General features: G+C 36.5%; 1 protein-coding gene across 1 annotated transcript; it reads right to left on the reverse strand.

Annotated features, from left to right (window-relative positions):
• Positions 1–1,870: 1,870 nt before the first annotated feature.
• LOC140151081 (elongator complex protein 6-like) lies at positions 1,871–22,492 on the reverse strand. The gene is made up of 7 exons (XM_072173290.1): positions 22,385–22,492; positions 12,489–12,567; positions 10,887–10,957; positions 9,870–9,994; positions 7,018–7,189; positions 5,987–6,139; positions 1,871–4,392 (listed from the first exon to the last, which is right to left on the reverse strand). Exons 1-7 carry the CDS (start codon positions 22,436–22,438, stop codon positions 4,264–4,266), a joined length of 783 nt encoding a protein of 260 aa, XP_072029391.1. The 5' UTR covers positions 22,439–22,492; the 3' UTR covers positions 1,871–4,263.
• Between the last annotated feature and the right edge of the window lie 2,048 nt (positions 22,493–24,540).

Consider the following 24,540-nt stretch of genomic DNA (forward strand, 5'->3'; position numbering starts at 1 on the left):
TAATTTGCATATAGCATCTATCTTGGCCTGTTTACAGGTATCACGAACCTCACTTGTGTAGTGCACAAACACACAACTGAGTGCAAAATATTGGCATGAGATAGGACATTATTTTTTAAAATAGGCCGGCAAGATCACATCACAACACAATGTTGACTTTTCTGTTATTTTAGGGGGCTGGCATTTTTTTTTCGGAAGGGGCGGTCATAGATTTTTGGAAAGAAAAATAGGGGGGTCATAAAATATTTGATGAGATAGTTTGTTTATTTTAATTCAAAAAGACTGTTTTCAATACAATTTTAGTCTGTTTAAGGGCTAAGGTGTATTGGTGGGGGGGCATAAAATTTTGTTGCCGAAATAGGGGGGTTGCAATTTTATTGTCTAATTTTCCCATTATTATGAAATATTTATCTTTAAAAAAATGATTACCACAATAATTTAATAATCCGCACAATCGTTCTCCATGTGTCGCGAATAATTTCTTTCCTTGAAGACAATATTGTCCCTGGCTAGAACTATCGATGAAAATGCGTTCATATTTTGCTTCCCAAGGTAAACTCAAATTGTGTTCTTCTTCTAGTCTGGGATTTCCCACCCGACAAAGTCCTAGCAAACGGTACTGCTTTGGTAGAAAATATATTTCCCATATTATATCTAGTTGGTAGCTTAGGAACCGGGGGGGCTAGAGTACTCTTCACCCCGCCCCCCCCAACAATTTCAGGTGAAGTGAAAAAATGTCATTAAAATCCAGGAAACTAGGTATTTTTGGCAAAATTTTCTGACCTAAAGGGGGAACCGCCTCCCAGAATGGGTCATCAACAAATTCCATCTTGTCAGCCCCCTGCTAAAAATCTGGGTAGAATGGTGAAAACGTCTTTACCAGCCATGGAATGATGAAGGACTTCTTCCTGAGCCAGTTTACAATTTTCACATCCTAGTGAGAATGCATGATGAATCGCAGTTTTTTTTGTATCGCACCCGGCCTCATCAGCAGAATTCCCTGAAGAAGTCTCGGGTGATATTGGCCATGTCATGATCCGTCTCTAAACAGCGGAGCTAAATAATTATGTTTATAAATTAATTTAGGTATATTTTATTATAGCCGGTAGAGACACACTTTATTTGCCCGATCAGGATTTATCCACACACGTACATTGTACATATGTGTACACACACCCCACGTGCATGAACGTATTTCTTCCACTGGTTCATCACATATAAACAAACTTTGAAGTTTTACCGCAAGAGAGCCAAACACCACGGCAACAGCATAAAATGAGGTCACAATTATGCAAATGAAATTGATTACTATCGGGAAAATGGTAAGGCCCCGCCTACACAAATGCTGCATCACAATTGGTTAATTTATATGAAAATGCATTACATCATGCTATTCTTAGTAGGCCAAAAATCCGACATTCTTGCCATAGGGGCCTGTGTTAAGCATTTTGACCGCAATCGAATGTCAGTAGTCCACTTGGGTATCAAGCTAACAGAGGGCGTACGGTGACTGAATAGATCAGGAAAATCTATCAATTGTGCACACAATCGGAGTTTTAAATGCAAAGGTAATTCTGAATATGCACAATGGCAAGTGGACTACGGAGAAGTCTAACAACTACATTGTACATGCCCTGTACTTATGTATACTGTATAAAAATGCATGTTTTTTGTATGTTGTGTGATAGTAATTTTTTTTATTTTGCTTATTTTTCTGTTTCATAAAAGGGGATGGTTAATGCAGGTTTTTCAACCATTCACTACATAATTGTTTAAAAACCCTGGCCCTGCTACTGAATTCAGCTCAAAGCTGTTTTCTTCATAACTTATTAACTTGTTTAAATAAAATTGTGCACTCTCAAAAACTATGTTAATATTGACATATATATAACATTGAAGCTTAACAGCTTTATTCATAAACTTGTTCTTTATACATGTTTTCACAACAAAATAACTTGCATGTCAAGGTGGAGCAGCTGCCCCCTCTTTTCAAATGAAGCAGTAAACTCAAACAACTACATTGTACATGCCCTGTACTTATGTATACTGTATGAAAATGCATGTTTTTTGTATGTTGTGTGATAGTAATTTTTTTTATTTTGCTTATTTTTCCGTTTCATAAAAGGGGATGGTTAATGCAGGTTTTTCAACCATTCACTACATAATTGTTTAAAAACCCTGGCCCTGCTACTGAATTCAGCTCAAAGCTGTTTTCTTCATAACTTATTAACTTGTTTAAATAAAATTGTGCACTCTCAAAAACTATGTTAATATTGACATATATATAACATTGAAGCTTAACAGCTTTATTCATAAACTTGTTCTTTATACATGTTTTCACAACAAAATAACTTGCATGTCAAGGTGGAGCAGCTGCCCCCCCCCCCCATGAAAAATCTTGACTCCCTCGGTCCAAGTGCCTCTCTTCTGATGACACACGACTATTTATAGTGTGGAGGGGTAGAAAATGGCACACTATAACATGTATGTTGGATCCCAGAGGGTCATTTAGTGGGTATAGGGTGGTTTGTTGGCATGCTAACCACAAAAAAGCATTGACATCTCTCTACCAAACTTGAGATGAACCAAATTACAGTGGGTTAGTTTGGTACAGCTAAACACTTACCTATCCGGTATATTGCATTTTTGGACTTACATGATTGAAATGATTTTAAAAGTTTTAAAAAAACCCCATAAACATTGTAATTCAGATTACGATATTTTGGTATTTTAAAACAAATTTAGTAAAACATTTTAAACAATATTTTCTAAGCAGAAAAAAAAAACCTGATAGGTTAAGAGTTCAGTTGTACCAAAAATTTACTGAATACATCCCACAATGCATTATATTGCTCATGTATATCTGTGACCAATCAAACAAAATGTGGACAATGAATGTTGTCATAGTTATTTGTGAGTTAAATGAGCTGACTTACCATTATCATCCTTAGGATTATTATTGTTAAATAACCCAGGTTTTCAACTACACAACTTGCCTCCACAAATTACAATTCACAACACTGTCCTCATTTAGCTTGATTGAGTCACAATATTTTACTTTTCATGAGTAACATTCACAAGGTATTAGAAAAATAATAAAAAAATTCAAGTTATTTTGTGGGTGTAATCAGGCACTGGCAGGTGGGGAAAACAGTACAATCCCCAATGAATTACACCTTAATTCTACTTTTCAAAAACTCTTCCTACACCTTTACAGGGGCCAAGCGTTGCTATTCGGTGATAAATCCACAGTCCAGTAGCTTAAAGTTATACTTAAAATGTGTTATGCCAGGAACTTATGCGTAAACACTTATGTCTTATGTTGGAAGTAGCAGCTAATAAACATTACCGCTTTATTTACTTTTATTTCTGATATCAACAGAGAAATCACCGATTTTCTTGTAAGGTTGAGTGGCAATAACAAAAGGACATTCCGAATGAAAGAATCATGTAAATTAGATGATCTTAAACTTGTTTTTGTTGTTGAAAAGGATTCAACCATGTTTCACCGTAGTTCATCACCAATTAGTTCGCTTGGGCAGTTTAAGCTGCCCTCACAAAGTAAACTATTCAGACAAAGCAGACACATCATTGTTAATCAGTGATGGTGAAACATGATTGAATGATTTGAATCCCTAACTCTTGCCATTTTACATTTACATAAAGAGTATAGAAATGTACAGATTCTGTGGATAAAAGTGCATCAACTTTAGTTGGGGGAAAAAAAAAAAAGTGATTTTATATTCACCGATATTAAAGTTACCCTTCAAATAGAATTAAATAATGCCACAACCTGCACCTTTGGCTTTCACAGATATTTACATGTATGACATACAAGGTAATGATGGCATGAACCAATTGCCTGTCATTATAACATGATCGATCTTGGTGAAAACTCCTGGTACCTGATAATATATGACTGCAGCTACATCTATGCCCATGTCAGGAGTAGGAATTATAATACCAACACATTTAAGGCAGTAGTTTTCACTACTCAAAAACAAACACTGACATATTTGTATCATATTTATTCCCTGAATAAAGCGAAGTAAGTAAGGCAAAGTGAAAGTGTGGGCAACCATGGACTGTCTGACAGTCCACGGGAAATAAATAGTGGCTGAGATGTAAGAGCAATCTTATGACCTTGCATTTCCACATGGATGAGTTGAAGTCTATGCCATTGCACAATTTGTCCTCAAAAGTAACAAAGTTCTTGTAGCTCATCTTACTAATGTGTCAATTTAGATGACACATAATAATGTACTAAAGAACTGCAACAGATGTTCCAATTGGGAATAGATTAACAGTTTTATCAAGTACTTTATAATGAAGGGCTTTGGCTTGTCTTCTGCAACCAGCAGTGTCGCCCGACGTCTGATGCAAAATTGTGAGCTGCAATATAAAAAAAAAAAAAGAAAATATATGTAGAAAGTAGTAATATTCAGGCAAGATAAATAGATGTTTTTCTGAAGCAATGATACAGAAATGTCATAGAAATAAACTTCGCTGACTACTCATGAGTATTAAACTTGCGCACGGTTGGCTAACAGTCATGATTTACAAACTATGCTATACCATTTTCACCCAGCTGGCTGTGGCAGTGACGTCATGTGCATTAATTGGGTGCGGCTTCAAATCGCAGTCGTTTGCACAAAGCACTGCATGGCGCACAAACACATACACTCTTTAAAGATGGCACACAAAGATGTGCATGCGAAACAGCTGCCTCAATGTTGATGCCACTGCCACATCAGGTTGGAAAATGGTACAAGGAGTCTATTCTGTTGTGCTTCCGATTTCATTATATACAACTTGGTTTATGAACACAAAATTGGAAATGGAACTGACACAACCCATTCATTTATTACTCATGCTCAAACCGCTCCAAATCCTAAGCAGGTCTTATTACATTATTCTAAAACATAATCAGGGTTGTTTGATTTAAATTACGCCGATTTAAGATTTAAATCGCGATTTGAATCACTTGATTCTTGTTTTTTTTAATCACTGATATCAATCAACTTTTTTTTATTTTTTAGCATTTTTGATAAATGTAAGTTAATTTTTTTCTCAAATTGACTGTTTTCCTTTCATTCCTGATGTTTCTACAACTTTTGGATACATTAAAATACCTCTATGATGCCACTTTATCTATTGCTAAAAATTCATCTTCAAGGTGCAGAATTCAACAGGTTTTTCCCCCATGATTTTTGCTAAATTTTTTCTTTAAAATTTTCACATTTAAAAACATGTTTTGAATTTTTGTGAATACCTGATAGGATTATGCATATGTCTAGCATTCCACTGGTCTCTTTTTAATTTATTATGGGGCATAGCAGTTCTTGGAATTAAAAAATCAAAAAATCATCAACTCTCCCTGAAACATATCCATAAAAATGCCAGCTTAATATTTTCTTACAGAGAACCATTAAGAGAATTAATCTAACCTGCAAAAGAGTATTTTGTGATCCTAGCATCCTCCACGAAAATAGCATATTCCTAAAATTTCAGTTGATCTGATTTTGTGTTTGTGAGTCACGACTATGTGTATTACACTCCTCCATAGACCACTGTGTTGTAATTTCGTTCTGGTGTACCAGAACGAAATACAAATTTGACGATATATATTTTGATAAGGCCAAAAAAAATTAAGGTTTGTCTCAAAGCTCACGATTGGTTTGAAAACAAAAATGCAAAATGCAATTTTCTTTTTTATTCCCGACTTGGTATTTTTATAGTATTTTGAGAAAAAAAAAAATCTGATTTTAAGTCAAATTTTTCCGGAAAATTTTTGAAATAAAAAAAATGTCCGCATTTCTTTTTTTCAAATCCTGCGATTCTAATCTGCAAGAATTTTTTTGTAGATATGTAGCAAAAGGTTTCCAGTGATATAAAAATCTCAACATGTTTTGAGAAAAGTGGGGGATAAGGCTGTGGATAAGGAAATCCTGTTGAAGGTAATTAAGGTACTATAAAACATACATACCTGACCATGTACATCTTTACAGTAGCCACTACTAAGGCCTTCAACCAGTAATAAGGTGTCAGCCCTGTGCCTTAAATGTGTTGCTAGGGTAGAGAGTTCTTCATCATCTAATCTTGGATCATTATGAATTAAGGTGACTAATGTGTTTGATGGCTACATATGTGAAGAAAAAACAAATAATAGAAACAGTCAGCACACATGGACAAATAAAAATAATGTTCTTTAACAGTTCACATGAAGCCAATTTCATTAAAACACCGCTTGAAGCTAATTTAATGCTATGTTTTTTGCCGAATCTTACATCAAAATAAGTTCTTTTTAACTCATCCCAATTTAGATATAAACTGCTTTTGTGATATTTTGAATATTGATCAACTGCAAAGATGATATATCCTCTCAACAAGATAGTGATCATAATGTGGGTGTTAAGGAATTTCATTTACATTCTGCAATCTTCACTTACTTTGGCAGATATGGGATATGGGTAATCTGGTAATCAAAAGGCTGTCTAAAATGTATTATTATCAACACATGCTAATAACAGATTAATGCTGAAGTATAATGTATAATTCTTCAATCTAATGTTTATTGCAATACATGGGAATTAATTGGGAACCAAGGAGAACAGTGCCAGTGCATTGATTGGTCACCCCAGGTTAAATTAGAAATAAATAAATAATAAGATAAATAAATACAATGTACTGGCTTGCAGCGGAAAATATATTACATTAATTAATATTATTATGTTTTGATGAATCCAAGTGTGTGAAAATATTGGATCCAAAACATAATAATGATAAAATTGATGTTTTACGCCCAATATTTATTGGTCTCGCTATGAGTTTTAAAATATTGGACTCGACTACGCCTCGCCCAATATTTTTAAACTCATAGCTTCGACTCAATAAATATGGGCTCAATTGATCCAATTTTATATCAATAATGGTCAGGTAACTCTTTATGAATACAAAATTATAATTAATGCCCTGAAAAAAAAAATTTCTTCGATCTCACATCATAAGATTACTCACCAGAGAAGCCAAGCAGTACTGTACAAACTGATCAATCTGCTGAGGCTTTACACCAAGACTAGCTAACAAGCTTAGATCATCAATAAGTAAAAGTGTGCCTCCATGACTGGTTACCGAGGATAATTTTTCCTTTACGAGGCAATATAAATCTTTGGTGTTACCATCCTTGATCCTGCAAAAAAATCAAGTGAAATAATTAAGTTTGAGGTATTTAAATAACTTAACACTTAATTTTTGTTGCATTGAAATAATTGACTTGAATTTAATTTGAAAAGATATACATAAAATCATAGATTTGCTAAACAAAAACAAAAAAAAAATTAGGTATTTTTTTTTTATTATAGAGCTTCAAGTTTCTTGGTTTGTTCCTTAACACTTGTCCAAATGGACTATTTTTTCGAAGTGGCACAGAATCACTGCAGCTCCCATAAGTGGTCAATGATCTGCTGGTGCCAGATGATACTCAGCCTGACAAATGCGATTAGGGATTCAATAAAGCTGCCCTTGCGAAGTAAACCATGCAGACGCGCCGGACGCGAGTTGTTAATCGGTGATGAACAACGGTGAAACATGATTGAATCCCTTTCAACAACGAAAAGAAGCTAAAGATCGTATAATTCTATTAATTCATGATTATTTCACAAGAAATGTCAGTTAATCATTGCCACTCAGCCTTACAAAAACTTCGATGATTTCTCTGTTGATATCAGCAATAAAACAGAATAAAACGGCAATGTTTAGCCGCTACCTGAAAAATACTGAATTCAACTTGTAAGCTTGCATACGCATAAAGGTTCCAGGCATGACGAATTGTACGCGCTCTCGCGTAACGCTTAGTCTCGCGTGCGTTCGCGTATACGCTACAGTAAAAGTGTGGATTCATCATGGATTAACAACGGTTGGCTCCTGTACAAAGGGATAGGAAGAGTTGTTGAATTTATATTCAACAACTTTTCCTATATATAACTTTGTACAGCAGGCAACCACTGTTAATCCGTGACGAATCCACACTTTTACAGTAGTATATACGCGACAGCAGAGCACACGTGCATTATGTGTGCGCGCATATAATTTGTCATGCAGACAACATGGACGAATCGTTGTTGAACGGTGATGAAAAATGGTGAAACAGGATTGAATCCCTAATTGATCTAATTCCATGCTGACACAAAACAACAATAAGGGGGCAACTTCAGGATTGTGGCCCAACCCCAACCATTATGTTTCGATGAATCCAAGTCGGGAAAATATTGGATCCAAAACATAATAATAATAATTAATATTGGATGCTTTACGCCCAATATTTATTGGTCTTTGAAATAGGAAAAATCCAAGGGTCCTCCTGACCCTTGCCTTTGAAATTCAAGGGTCCTCACCAATTTTAATAATATGATGCTTTACGCCCAATATTTATTGGTCTGCTATGAGTTTTAAATATCGGACTCGACTACATCTCGTCTAATATATTTTGAAACTCATATTTTATATCATAATCCTATAACCAAGCCTCGAAATAAGAAGAAAAATCCAAGGGTCCTCTAGACCCTTGCCTTTGAAATTTCAAGGGTCCTCACCAATTTTCAAGGGTCCGACCCCGGACCCTTGCCTTTGAAATTTCAAGAGAGAGAATTAGCTACGGCGATCACGGTATGTAGATTGTAGAAAATTGAAAACCAGGTTTGAAAACTTGATGGGAACCTAAAATGAAAGTGTACTCAGGAAGCTGGACATATCATGTGAACCAGATTTTCCAATGGAACAACAAAACTAGGATTTTCTGCTTTTTGCTTGGTTCAGTTTTTATGGGTCACACGGACCCGTACCATAGGAAATTTGCGGGTCCGCGCCTACTTTCACGGGTATTTGACGCAATGACTCGCCTTATTTCGAACGCTGATACTTACCATAACCGTCATTACCTAATCCAAACCCTCACCCTAATACAAGGATTCCAAACATGCTCATCTGTCAGGACACAGTTCTTTAACCTGAATACGCCTGTACATTCATACGATGACTTTTGAATATGTTGGGTATTAAAACTCAAACCCAACTTTTACACTATGATAATTAAATGGAGGTCATGGGACAATGCCAGGGGAATGATACCATTTTGACTGATAATGTAACCCTACAACATAACCATTACCAAAACTACAAAACCCGTAGCCTAATCTTAATCTCTTGGGGTTTGGGGTGGCAGGTTCAGATCTGGTAATTGGCATGAACAGCATGTTCTTAGCTAGGATTTGACAAGTGCCAGTCATTTTCAAAAAACTACCTGTCCAAAATTTAACCATGAAAACAAAAACCACACCTCTGCTCCTTCTGGGGGTTCAGTCAGTTCAAATATCTAGTATTGTTTACAGCCTTGATTTCTTTGTCTGGTCTTGTTTTGGTCCACAGAACTTATCAAGCATTAGAATTTAGTGTATGTCTCAGGAATTAATATCGCCTGTTCCAGGAGCAAATTGCATGTCCAAAATGATGGGTGGACGGATGGCTAGCTAACACCCTGATGCACAGTTGCTTCTTATAATTATGTAGATAAAGTGGACCCTTTACTCACATGGACTGAATACCATTTTCTGCATATCACAATTCACAAACCAAATCTGTACACCTACCTCATTAGTGTGTTCTAACTGTGAATCAGGCAAGTATTGTCTGCCTCATCTCAAGTTGAGAGTAATGCCATGTTGGATTTCAGAGTGACAGATTTGAATCATGCACGCCAACCTAATCCTGCGGGTGGCATTTACACACATGGCGATTTGTCGGTATGCTGGTGATGCACTGATTTGAATCTGCCATGGTGAAATCCAACATGGCGTCACTCTCAACTCACATACCTTGTGGTCAATAAAGGATTTTGTTGAGTTCCTTCATTCCCATCATGCATCAGCTCCAATGAAAAATTGAGTCCATCAATGAAATGTAGTTGACCACTGTCTTTAGCTGCATTCAAGTCTAAACCCTGTGTTAAGTATAAAACCATATCAAATAGTTAAATGATTGGAATGCTTTAGTGCAGGGGTAGCACTAACCTGCGCCATGGGGTCATAGGTGCATTCTTTTAGCTTTTGGCGCACAAAATTACCATTTAGAGGTTGCTAAAGGGTCATTTGAACCCTTTATTTCTATTGTTCTGGTTCCATGGTATCACACAATTTCAAAATTTTGACCCCTTGTTTTAAAACCTAGTGCTACCCCTGCTTTAGTGATGGCTATATCAGCAATAAGCTGCACATAAAAAGACTTCTCATCAAAAAGTAACTGTTGTATATGCACTATAGCTTCAGATCATATGAATCACAATAATTTAACATAGAAAGAATGATTTAACATAGAACAGGGGTGTGAGAAACCGCAGACAAAAAAAAGAGGAAAATTACTAAGTAAAAAGCTGAAAAGCAGCGTAAAATCGGGGTAAAAACGCCAAATATGGGCAGAAATTAAAAGAAAACACATAAATTTTGGCAACAAAAACAAGAGGAAATCAGGTGAAAAGAGGAACTCTCACACCCCTGATAGAAAAATCATGGTTCTTTCTACGTTAAATTATTGCAACTGCTATTGACAGTTCTGAAGCTATAGGAGTATTTATAACTCCCAAGTTACTTTTTGTGAAGTCTTTTAAAGAGGAATTGGTTAACAATGTTTGACCAATGAATTATGTGTTAACAACGCTTCTTTAAATGCAACACATTAGCCAAGTATCATGTCTCCAACTGTTATTTATTATTTTATAACATAAATCATATTCAAGAGGTACTGTGGAATATAATATCTGTGAATTAAGCAATCAAATGGGCTAAAATTGAACATCTTTGCTTCAAAAAAAAAGTTTTGTTGTGACATAATCTTACCAATCTATGTGCTACTGCACTGTAATGACTATAAGACTGTGCCAAACCCAGGAAACACACTGTACTCCCTCCTGTTAATAATAAAAGAAACAAAATAATTGGTCATTCAATGTGTACTATGATAATAACCTGTCACAAACTTGCTTAATGCTGTGTCATTTTACATGTAGAAAACATGAGACCCATGGCCATGTACTTGTAAACACTGTACGAAAAGAGAGTCCCCACTTTTTGGAGTGTCATAATTCTTAACTTGATTTTAAAAACAACATTGTGAAATGGTTTAATGTAGGAAGGATTTTGCCATTTGATACCTCATCCGTTACGTTTACAATAAGGTACATGTACAAAAATGTTTATGATGACACTAGGGCTCTCAACTAACGGGTAGTTATGTACCCGGGTACCCGATTGAATTTTCGGGCGGGAATCCGGGTACCCGAAAATACGAAAAAAAAAAAAAAAAAAAATCAAATTTTTTTTTTTTTTTTTTAAATTTTTTTTTCAAAGTTTTCGGCGACTTTGGAGAACCACTGGACCTATTCTGAAATGCTAAGATCATTAGGATCATTCACAGTTAATTTGAAAAAAAAAATTGAAAAAAATTACGAAAAAATTACAGTTTGTTATTCTTAATATGTAAACCACAAACTTATGTTTACCTCTTCATCTATCACATATTATAAATGCATTGGTTTTCCATGCATTTATAATATGTAATATATGAAGAGGTAAATATTAGTTTGTGGTTTGTATAGCAAGGTTAACAAACTGTAATTTTTTCGTAATTTTTTTTCAAATTTTTTCAAATTACCTGTAAGTGATCCTAGCACTTCAGAATAGGTCAAGTGGTTCTCTAAAGTCGCCGAAAACTTGAAAAAAAACTTAAAAAAAAAAAAAAAAAAATTTTTTTTTTCTTTATTTTTTTCCGGGTACTTTGACCCGTGAATTCGGACCCAGGTAGGCCAAGAACGGGCGGGAACTCAGGTACCCGGGAATTGGTGAGAGCCTTAGATGACACAATTTCACTAGGTGGTCGATACATGAGTGTAAAAGGGCTGAAATATGGGATCCGGGGAAACTTCTTGTACAAAGATTTACTCCCTTTCACATACTTTTGTTAAGCACTCGGGCCAATTTTTGATGAACCAGGGGCATTATGGCGCCTGTGCACTTTTCCAGATGACATGCAACATCATTTAGGAGGGTAAATTTGCACTCTGCATCTGGGTAATTTGATTGTTGTGTATTGCTCGATAATCAACGATGTCTGACAACCTGTCTACCGGGTACTGTATTTGTATGCTGTTATTTTCACAAGGGTTACAAAATGTGCAGCCACCTCAGCAGAATACTGTAATCATGTACGCTGTTATTTTTACGTACATAATTTTTTGCGACTTTTGGAAATTGTGTGAGTTGTTTATTTTGCAGAATTTATCCAAGTGTAAAAGTAACTATATTTAGAAAACTGTATTTTTGCGTGTTGTTATTTTTGCCACAGTGCAGGTGCCAGGTTGATCACTTGACCATTTGAAAATACATTAATATTCGACTATAAAGTTTGACTTCTCAAAAATTGTATATATCTCTTACTCTTACCTTTCAAATAAGCCGACAAGAAATGATGAATGAGAAAACTACCATCAACATCTGATTCATTGATGAGAAAAAATGAGCCCTGCGATAAATTCAAACAAGAGTGACATTGTCATTTATGTATGAGAAACACCCAAACAAATCAATTTTAACAAAAGGTATGCCTATTTATTTTTATTTTTTCAGAATTCCTTTTACAAATTAAGCGTAGCCTACTGCCAGCCGTCCAGTGCGTATTATTTTCCACAAGGTTCTATGCACACGCTTAATTGTCACCGCACACGTATAGCCATATACGCGATGGTTAACACATTAAAGGAACCTTGCAACAGATAATAACAGTCAAGGCTATGACTTCTGGGGAACCTGTAACTGCATATATACTGTACTGGTCCTTTAGAGGGACTGCATGGTATGGCGATTGGAATGACCACCATAATTATATCACACCAGATTATTCTCAATTAAGGTGGCTGTGTACTCTCAGACATGCATGTAGTAAAAGTGCAATAACTTTGTAATTATTCGCATAAAACATATAAAAGTATACATTTTATGAAGGCAAGACATCAATAAATCTTAATATAAATACAGATTTGGGGTATAATAAAAACAACAATTTTGAAAGAAAATCACAAAAAGTGAGTTTTTGGCAATATTTGTTAGGTACATCATAACAAAAAATACGCTTTCCAAAATATTTTATTTTGTTTTTAGCTCAATCTTGAGGCTCCATTCCAAAAACTGTTTTTTATTTTTTGATATTGGCCTTATTTTTTGAGATATTGACCATATAAGGCATCAAAATGAACTTTTAAAATTCACAAGCGCCTATTTGCACAAAATGATGCCTAAAATCGGAAATAGACCAAAATATAAAAAAATGAGAAAACCGTTTCTTAAGTCGATCATGCTTTTTATGATGAGCATAATTGCTTACCTATAGATGCTGTATTTATTGACTTATCGTGTACCTTAATCGTCATTTTACCGAGAAAATGAACATTGAAATAAAGGCCGTTGAAGTTTAAAGTGGTCACATTTTGCACTTTGATCGAAGCTCACAGGAGAATGCGGCAGTTCTTGTTTTTCTACCTTACATTACGTGAACATCGGGTAAATCCACAGCCCCTTGAGAAGTTTGGGCGAAATCTATTCATATCTTGATGTTTAAATCGGGGGAAAGAACTTGAAAAAATTCACATTTTATCAGCTAAAACGGAGCCATTTGACCGCTAGGTTTTATGAAATCAGTGCTTCGCGGTGCTTCCATAAGATGCGCCGCGCATGTAGATAAGCGTTGCCCCCTGGCGGGGGATCAGGGGGCAGCGCCCCCGAAAGCTCCTGGATTTGAGCAATTTGAAGGGCCCAGGAGAGGCTTTTTAGACATAAAAATCCAACTATTTGTAATAAAGCAATTTGCATCAATACCATTCAAAAGTTACTTTTCTTGACGTTCCTGGGAATTCGAGTCCCGCCATGCCCGGATACCGAAATTTCAACCAAAAAAAAAAAAAAAAGTTTTTTTAAGTTATTTTTTTTTTGGTTTTGTAGTGTTCCTGGACCTAGACCTAAATGCTAGGATCATTCATGGTTGACCTAAAAAAAAAAAAAAAAATTGCATGATGTTTTTTGTTTTTAATATGAAAATTGATAGTTTGTATTCATGTCATACTCTATTAATGATATCAAAATGCATTGAATTTGAATGCATTTTGATATCATTGATAGAGTATGACATGAATACAAACTATCAATTTTCATATTAAAAACACAAAACATCATGCAAATTTTTTTTTGCAATTTCGTAGGCCGTCCTAGGCCGTCCATTTTCGTGACAGGGCGTCCAAATGACGGCCGGACGGGTCTCTAGCTAAAGCCTTGGTTGGAGTTAACAAATCTGGATTTTCTTTCCTTGTATTTATAAAAAACATAACAAAGTAAATACATTTCAAAAAAGCTCAATTTCGCGAAAGAAACAATGTCTAGAGTACACAGCCGCGTTAAGATTGAATGAATGGCAAACTCTGGCTTGTTTTAGCCATGTCAGAAACAAATGGTACAAAAGCACAAAAACCATGATAGTACATGTATAAGTTATGTACTGTTCTAGATAGGCCTACCTATGGGCCACTGTGTTTATTTTTGAATTTGAAATTGGTGTGTAAATCATGGTGCTGAAGCAATTTACAAATTTTGCATAGCACTTGTGTTGTACCGTACTTCAAATTGCTGTTAACATTGAATCATGGTTCGCAAACTGGTCAAATTGACAAATTCCAATTCTCCGAACCACTGTCATCGCAACTGTCACCTGACCTGAGCCGGCGACTTTGGCTGATAAAACATTTCGGAGGTTGGATTATTGTTGTAAATATACAAGAAAACAATGTATGTTCATGCTATGCAAGGTGTAATGTATACATTATTAAGTACGGTACAGAAAACTAAAAACCTTTCACCAAACTAAAGTCCCAACTTATATATTGCATTTGTGACAATGCGCACATCAATTACTGGTACCGGTACCCAATATGCATTTCGCTGCTTCGCATACATGTAGGTGCTGCACCCAGTCAATGTATGCCATTGTAATTTTTTATCAGTCAACATTTAGTATGGAAAAACATACAAGGTCACGTGCACCACTTGCATCATGTACTTGTTTGAGTAAATAATTTGATAATTTACAGCAGAGTGCATTGTGGGTAAAAATATCGGACATGAAATGGGATATAACAATCCTGAATCCTCCATATTGTGGGACTGAACTTTGACTAATCGCAAATTTGTGTGATTTTATCTTTCATACAGCTTGCACTTCCATGGTTCAAACGATCTTTGTAGTGACTGTAAGCCAGGCCGCGTTATCCCACCAGATTTATACCCACATCTTGATGTTTATAGTTTACTGCCCAACACGCCTAGGGTGAATATCAGGGGCGGATCCAGGAATTTTCAATAGAGGGGGCGCCGAGCCAATACCGCCGCCGCCACGGCTCGGCGCCCACACAAAGTCAGGCGCCGCTCTGCAAAAATACACAGAGTCGATCAGGCGCCGATCTGCAAAAAATAGAGGGGGCGCGCGCCGGGTGCGCCCCCCTCTAAATCCGCCACTGAATATGCGCATGCACTCTAGAATTACCAAACTTACTAAAATCACATTTACAACTGTGTAAGTGCATTCATGAGTGCTCATGCATTCTGCCGGGCAACATGGTTTGTTCGAAAATTTCTAACTTTCGTATGAACAACCGATAACTTGTGATACGAAGTTAGAACGTGGAAGGATCTGCGCTCATGTAACGTACCTTGTTTGGTACATGTACACGGTTGGCATACAGGTCCCAATATCATGCATATGAATAAAAACTTCTTCCTGAAGTTTCTGATTGTCTCAAAAATATGAGGATATTGTTCTTGACATATTACTGACTCACTGTGCTATACTCCTGCATCAGTTCGTCATTATTGTACTTACTAAAATCGTCATTTTGTGTAAATTTTTCTGGAGTGATCGCCAGACATCAACAACATGTGGCAGCCGCCATATTGTAATTAAATACATACTTGCAACACTGCCAATTGATGACGCGCAGCCAAATTGTGTTATCTATAATTTTTCACTATCTTTTGCAAGTTTTCTGAGGTAATTGATTATAAATATTACAAATAATGTGATTAAAATAAAATAGCATTGGTATTTTCCCTTTCTTTGCATTTACAAAAAATTATTTTATTGTAAGTTTTTTTTCCGTTAAAAAAACCCAGGCTTAATCAAGATAATCCACCAGTCCTGCAACTACTACGCACGGTCATTTTGTTCCACCATGTTAATTTTTTCGAGATCGGGGCCAAGAGACTTAGGCTATTCCAGCCATTCAATTAATTAAGCATGTGACGTATGGTACCTTGCAAGCTTGAGGCTCCATGAAGCGTGTGAGAAAAAAGTCCTGGGGGACCGGCGAACCAGTTAGTTGTCAAAACAACTTTGAGCAAGCAAGATCGCAGAATTACAGGACCTATATAGTTTTTTAAATCTTCATAATTTGTACTTCGGCACCTGTGTTTAAGGTTAAAAGTAAGCAAACTATCATGCTATACCCTGAGCTGTGTGGGCAAGTCATACTTCAGTATGACTTGCCCTGAACGTCCATATATGTTCGGAAGAGACGGATACATTGCATGACAGCCTGCCAATTTAAGCTTCCTATATATCAATTGCACATAACATACGAAGTCACAAACTTACAAACTTCAATATGCACCTCAAATACAGCAGACCAGCTGTTAATTATTACCGATCCTGTAGAATAACTTACATAATCGTCCATTTCATGGAATCCCGTTGCTCAGAATTGCCAATTTCATTTTTATCTGTCAAATGCGCTGTGGATGTGCTCCATTAAATCACAGGTGTGAAACTGACTTTATACCACTCGCTCGCTCGCAGAAAAGCCAGCCTTGTGGCACTAGGGCATGACGTCATCGTGGACGTATGCAAAATTTCCGACGGGCGTCATATAACCCGTATTGTGATTGGTTGCAAAAGCCATTCTTTGAAATCGTAAGCCAATCAATGAACGTGACGGCCTTTTACGGTATTAATTAATGTGACTCGCCAGTAAAGTACGTCTAACCTGATTGGTTTACATAACTACTTTGATAATTGCTAAGCCAGTCAGCGTGCTTGATGCAACAACGACATATAGAGGTTTTAGAGAGGCGAATTCACGTGGTGATCCAGCGATCGAGTATAAATTCAGGTTGACAACTGCTCTCGCGCGAGATCGCAGGTGCAATAACAATACATGGACACAATCAGTGACATTTGCACAATGTAATAATGAATTATTTATGACATGCATCGGCTGGATTTTACGATCGAGGTAAGGTTTTTGGCCTGTCCCTGCGTGAATATCCTTAGTTTTCAGCATCAAAGATACTTGCGATGACCAGTTTTTTGCGGACACTTTGATAACAGGTAACTTTTATAGGTCATCGGGTAGGAACTATAGTTGTACAATTTGTATGAAATATACATTTTGTTATAGGCCTAAAATGTTTATAAAAATATATTGGTCCATACGTTGTGCTTGTATTCAGTTGTTCGACGTATACTATCATGCGAAGATACATAAATGTTAGCCAAGCTAAATTGAAGCCAAACTGGACAATCTAAAAAATTGTTTTCCTGCATAATAAAACTGAAGACGCTACGATGACTGACCGTGTTATACCAGCAATCTCTATCTTCTGTCCACACATTAACTATCGCATGATCGTGTCGTCGTGGATATAATCAAATGCAGCAAACCTTTGACGAGCGCGACTTCCGTGATGTTGATCGAAAAATCTATCTTTTATGCACGACGACACGAGAGTTATGTGTGCATAAGATGTTCTGCTATTTGAAAACGCGTCTGCATAGCGTTGATACTTTTTATAACGCAAGTAAAAAACATTCTTCCGAATGTCACTTTTGGCTACAATTTTCCTGGACTAACATAATGTATCTTCGGATTCAAGGTTGCTTACTTTTAGAGAAAAATACATCTTTGAAGTACATTCTGGAGATGTTTTAGGTCACAGCAGTGCGATGCTCGAGGAATGATCATGGCCGATTTACTGTCACCGATGTACACGCTAGAGATGACCTTGTCAATGACGTTTTCAATTGGGTACATCCGGGTCATAATCAGTCACAGTCACTGATCAGTGGTCACAGTAGGCTACATGCGCAGTGTAGACGGCTGGTCGAAGAAGCACGCGCGGAGTTCAGGATTGGCAAAGCAGCGACTTAGTAGCCCAAAAGGATGACTTTTTGAAGTTTTGAAGATTTTCCACACTACAGTTTCCTGTCCAATAGAAAGTAATTGAGCAACTTTTCATATCTGGCGAAGGCAATTTATGGTATTTTGCTATCCCATAGATACCAATGTATGAATTTTAAAAACAATCGATCGACTTTTAATTTATTTGACTCGCGATTTGGGCTAACATTTTTGGCAACACTGCTGGAGGTCAGTGGGTGCATATACAGCAGAAACACGGCGTTGATCGAAGCCGTTCGGAGAACGAATATTTTTCGTAAGTACATGTATGAAAATTTAATAAAATATTATAGTACAGTGTGTCGGTAATATGTCACGAACTATTTCATGATATTTTGGAGACAACAACTAACTTGAGGAAGAAGTTTTTATTCATATGCATGAAATTGTACTCTGTATGGCAACTGCGTACATGTATCACACGTACATGTAAACAAGTACGTTACACGATAACATCCTTGCAAGTTCTAACTTTCGTATCACAAGCTATCGGTTGTTCATACGAAAGTTAGAACATTTCGAACAACCGTGATGTTGCAAATTTGGAGCCAGGCCTCCAAAAACCGCGGGAACGCGGGAACGGCGTTCCCAGAAAGGTCACAGAGGTCACAGAAAAAAAAATTGCAAAAAAAAAAAAAAAAAAACTTTTTTTTTTTTTTAAATTTTTTCCCAAAGACCACAGCGACCTTGAGAACCACTGGACCTATTATGAAACTTCAGGATCATTCACAGTTAATTTTAAAAAAAAAAAAAAAAATCAGAAAGAAAATTACGAAAAAATTACAGTTTGTTATCCTTAATATGCAAACCATTAACAGTAATGTTTATTTCTTCATCTATCACATATTATAGATGCATTGGTTTTCCATGCATTTATAATATGTGATAGATGAAGAGGTAAACACAAGTTAATGATTTGCATAATTAGGATAACAAACTGTAATTTTTTCGAAATTTTTTTCCATTTTTTTTTCAAATTATCTGTGAATAATCCTAACCCTTCAGAATAGGTCCAGTGGTTCTTCAAAGTTGCAAAATACTTCTAAAAAAATGTTAAAAAATAAATAAAAAATTGTTTTGAGTTTTGACAGTAATACTGTGAAATTTTAAGTTGTGTTTTTTTGTGAAAAAGGATGTAAATTTTTTATAGAAAACTGTTCCAAAATAAGGCTCAGATTGCACGAGAGAGCATCTAAATCCTGAGAGCTTCCAGGGCCCTTAAGCGGGCCCTGGACCCCGGCCGTAAGCACTTCGCGCTCCGCGCTCGTGATGTGCGCTTTGCGCACATATTTCGGTTATTTCACAGAAAATTTTCAGCACTTGTCATTAAGTTCCCAGACAGCAGAAAATTTTCTGGAGGCCTGTTTGGAGCTAACGCGTACGGCGCACAGTTCTTTCATAAATTTCCACTCGGCAACAGCAGATTGCCTCAGCAGCCAATCAGAGACAAGTGCGTCCAACGCAGTAAATACGCGATGTATACTTAAAATATGGTCATTTTCACAGTAAAGGGTGTAACTTTTGATTTTTAGGGTCAAAATTTCAAACCACTTAAATTTGTTTCTGTTTACTGTAATCATGCATAGAAGCAACTTAAATTCCAGTAAAATAGTGTTTCAAGGCTTAAACCTTTTGATTTCTGATAAAAAATTTGACATTTCCATAACATTTTGGTTAAAATCTAAGAAAAAATGTATTTTACATAAGCTCAGAAAATTATGACATGAAAGCTGGAATACATGTGAAATCCCATTCCAAAGTAAGTCAACAGATATAAGTTAAATTTTATACCATGTTTTGCTATGTTTGTAATTGCAATTTTGAAAATTTTTAACATCAAGGGTCATTTGCAATGGAAATTTCCCAACCTTAAACATATTTTTAAAGTTTTAATTGGGTTCCTAAAATAATTTAAATGTCTAACTTCATGTACAAATACTACTTGATGAAAGGAACCTCCCAGCCAAGTTTCACAGAAATTGGAGTTATTTTTAGAATTGGCAATTCAAGCGATTTGTGTTTCGGAGGCTTCAGTTAACAACACAGGTGATCATAAAAGTAAAATATTTGGCTAACTACTACAAGTTGACATGAAAAAATAGGTAAAAAATATCACAATTACCAATTTTCATGCTTTGCTTCTAAGTATTGAATTTCAGTTGTGACAAAAATTTAATTATCACAGCAAGTCATTTTTTTTTGTTTCGGAGGCTTCATGTTAAACAATGGTTAAACATTGCAGAAGTAGTTTTTTTGAAAACAACACTGTTGGGATCATCTAAGCTGTTATTTTCTTGTGTGTATTGAATCAATGATTCTATGCGGCAGATATTGTAGATTTATAACATGGTAATTTTTTCACCCATTTGTTAAGTGTGGTGTTATTTGCATGTGAAGCCTCCGACACGGGCTTTCTTGGATATCAGTATATTTTTCAAGCGTTAACCATAATATCTTTTTTTTTTTTCAATTTATGACATTCTGCACATATCATGCAACAATTACAATGCAGATATCAATATGGAACATACCAATTTAGATATGCATAGATGATAATTAAGCTTACTGTTGTTTCGGAGGCTTCATTTGTTTCGGAGGCTTCAATTGTTAACGGAAAGTTTGTATTGGGTCCCATTTTCAAACGGTGATATAAACTGGTCCCAAAAAGTAACTTACCAGGTAAGAAATTAGTCTGTCAAGTTCAAGCGACAAATCGTATTATACTGAATAGCATATGAGTGGAAGCGGTGTACATTTACTGTGAGTTTGACACCTCATTTGTCGTAAACAGATCAAAACTTTTGAAGTTATGCTCATTTGAACAAGCCTACTATCAAATTTGAAAGTTGCAGATGATTGAATAAGGACAATTGTCATTGAACTTTGATCATTCTTCATCCTCACAAGAAGCAATAGGAAAGTTAGTCATGCAAAGAAGAAGAGGAGAGCACTGATTACACCTGTATACTGCCAACCATCTCAAGTGGTATGAGTGCAACTTTCATTCCAGTGGATAGGTTCGGTTAAATAAGCATAACTTCAAAAATACTCATCCGTTTGCAACAAATGAGGTGTAAAAATTCGCGTCAATTAACACTGCATCCACTCATCCCATTTAGTGTAACACAATTTGTCGTTTGAATTTGACAGACAAATTTCTTACCTGGTAAGTTTCTTTTTTGGAGCAGTTTATATCTCCATGATTTAAAAACAAGTGACTTGAGGATCTACTTTGCTACATTTTGATAAATAGATTGGATGAGCTCTTTTATTTATATTTGCCCAAGCTTGCTGAACAGTTTGTTTCGGAGGCTTCAAAAAGTTAACGGAAAATCGGCTCTTTGAAGTCAAGATTTTATAAAAATTTTAAAAGCTTGCAAATCAACTAATTTTTGTTACCCATTTCAAGTTAAGATATCAACTGTTATGAATCAAGAAGAAGTGAAGAAATAACCAAGAATTATGAACCAAAGCTATACCCACAAAGTTTGTTAACAATTGTTAACGGAAAATGAAGCCTCGAAACGACAAATATCGAAGTCTGGTTCTCAAAAATACAGGGCTGTTCACAATTAAATCTAATGTGGCAGTGTTTACTGAACATATGACCGTACTTTCAGGATAAGAAAAATTATCCATGAACTAACTGAAGAAAACACAGGGTTTTACAAAAATGTTACTGTTTTTTACAGTTTTTCAAAATGGCAATATTAGGTACATTTAAGCCTGCTAAAACTGAACGCAGTAACTCCCGAAGATGATTATGCTACCCAAGCCAAGGTAGCTGCTAAATAAACTAGATGACTTATGTGGCCAAAAATCATGGAATTCTGTGGCTTTATTAGAAAACTACGGATCAAAATGTTAAAAATCCAAAGTTACACCCTTTACCGTGAAAATGACCATATGCGCTCGTCGAAGGTTTACTGCATTTGATTATAGTACAGATAGATTTCTTGATCAAAACATGGTAAGCTCCCGGGTAAGCTTACCGGTAATTAAAAAACCCCATAAAACCACATGCACAGGCTAGAAATCAAGAGCACTTGACAACACATTTATTACCTTTGGTAAAGCAGCGGTATCAATGTTTAGCTGAACATTGAGTTCATTAAACATGATTTTCAAAGCTTCAAATCTTCAATGAAAATATCCGTCGACTGCTGCACGGTAAAATTCTATGGCGGGTGTAGTAAAAATCCTCTTTTAATGTGGAGCACCGGCAGGTGTAGGTAAAAATAACAAAAAAGGAAAGGAACTAAATGCAGGAGCCTCATTATTAGGGGCTGTACAATAATTATAAGCTCTGGGGATGGTAAAATTAGGGGAGAAGGCAAGATTTTTTGGCCAGCCTAAAGAAAAAAAAAGGGGGGGGTGCACTGCAAACTTGGCAAGTCGATAGTGGCATAGTGGGGGGAGGGCAAGTGAGGCAAATAGTGGCTGATCAAGGAATTTGGGAAACTTCGGGGTGGTTATAGTACACTTTCGAAGTTTTTGTTGATCCGCCAATACCGGGCTACGAATTGCCACCACGTCGCGCTCTCGGGAGGCTGTCTAAAGCTACGCTCTGCTGCCGGGAGTCTGCAGGGCCAGGTCTATTGTTCCGATTAGAGCGCTGACATATTGGAAAATGTTGCCACTCATGAGAGTGTACATTCCACGTCCAGTTTTCGAAATTGGGTGACTTGTGTTTGGCAGGTGTGAAATAGGCCTACATCTGACTGTGCGTTTTAATTTAGGCCCCTACGTATGTAGGCCTAACGAATAAAGGCATTGACATCAACGAATGGCTGCCCAGTGCTGTTATGTGTTTAGTTATTATAGGCCTAATAGGCCTAATATTTATTAAATATATTCATCATTCCTTTCTTTTCCCTTCTCTGTACTTATTCTTTCCCGGGCCTACACTCTTTCACTCCCTCGCTCTCCTTGTCCCCTCTCACCCTCCCTCTCTCATTCCCATCATTTTCCTTATTTCTATTTATCTACTTGTCTTTATTATATCTCTTCATTTCTTCCTCTTTTCTTCCTCCAGCCAGCCCTCTCTCATTCTCCATATCCCCTCTTTACCTCTTACTCCCTCCTCCCCTCGCAAGACTTCTCACAGGGGTGAATCTGCCCCTCCACTCCCCAACCACCCCCCCTCTTTGGGTACGCCTTCTTAAAATAAAATAAAATGGAAATTTGTTAAAAACAACCTGTATTATGTCTTAGGCTACATGTATAGAGTAATATAGATATGTGGCCATGGCCATGGCAGCCTTAACACATTCTGATGTGTAATCAATCAGCTAGAGCATTCAATTTATTTAAATGAAGCGCCTAAAGTCAGGTGTGTGTTAAAGATGATTGCACCGACAGCTAAAGCCTCCTTTATAGACTTCAGACCCACACAAGCACACATTTGGGATACGTGAGAACAATGGTACAACTTTACACATGACTGCCCTTACACATAACTGTATTGTGGTCACTTTTTGATACTCGCCTGTTGTGTAGAGCGCGCGTTAATATGATGCCGGATTTATATGCGGAACCCCTTTGTTCGAAACAATGGTACCACTTTTATGAATAGCCTGTCGCAAACTCTAATCGGCATCAAACGAACAAAGCATTACATAATCTATTGCCACTCTATTTCTATTACAAGCTCTTTGGTCTAAAGTGTGTGGACTCACAATTGGAACCCGGGGGGGACTCAATACATATGTGTTGTCATACCGAGCAGAAATCCACGGAAAAGGGTATACTTTTAGCGACAGCAAGTCAGCGCTTAGGGTATGAATTTTGAAAGCTTTTAAAGGACATGATTCTATTTTCAGCATTTGTTAACAATATAATTGTTCTACATACAACACAGTGCAATTAATCCACGAAAGCGGCTGTTTAAACTTCTTGGGTTGGCCTACCTTTTTATGGTAGGTCAGTGAAAAGGGTTGTCTAAATGCAACTGGTCAGAGTGAAAAGCGTGCCCAAATACAACTGGTCAGTGAAAAGGGTCCCCATTTCACAAGCTGCTCAGTGCTCAGTGAATAGGGTTGGTATTTTCACCTGCTCCAGGTCAGTGTTTAGGGTGTGACATTTGAGGGTCTGCTCTTGATGTTGACAACACATACGAGTAAAAGCATATATAAGTGGCCCCCTGGGAATTGGAAACTTGTTCAAAATGATGAATTTAAGCTTAGGAGCCTAATTGAAGCCATTCGGACCGCACACTTTTG

This window comes from Amphiura filiformis, chromosome 4, assembly GCF_039555335.1.
Source record: "Amphiura filiformis chromosome 4, Afil_fr2py, whole genome shotgun sequence".
Lineage (NCBI taxonomy): Eukaryota > Metazoa > Echinodermata > Ophiuroidea > Amphilepidida > Amphiuridae > Amphiura > Amphiura filiformis.

Coding starts and splice junctions, on each gene's coding strand:
- LOC140151081 (XM_072173290.1), bottom strand. CDS start 22,438: ATGTTTAATGAACTCAATGTTCAGCTAAACATTGATACCGCTGCTTTA. Junction 10,958..12,488: donor CTTGTCGGCTTATTTGAAAG/GTAAGAGTAAGA, acceptor TATTATTAACAG/GAGGGAGTACAGTGTGTTTC. Junction 4,393..5,986: donor GTAAAGATGTACATGGTCAG/GTATGTATGTTT, acceptor TTTATATTGCAG/CTCACAATTTTGCATCAGAC.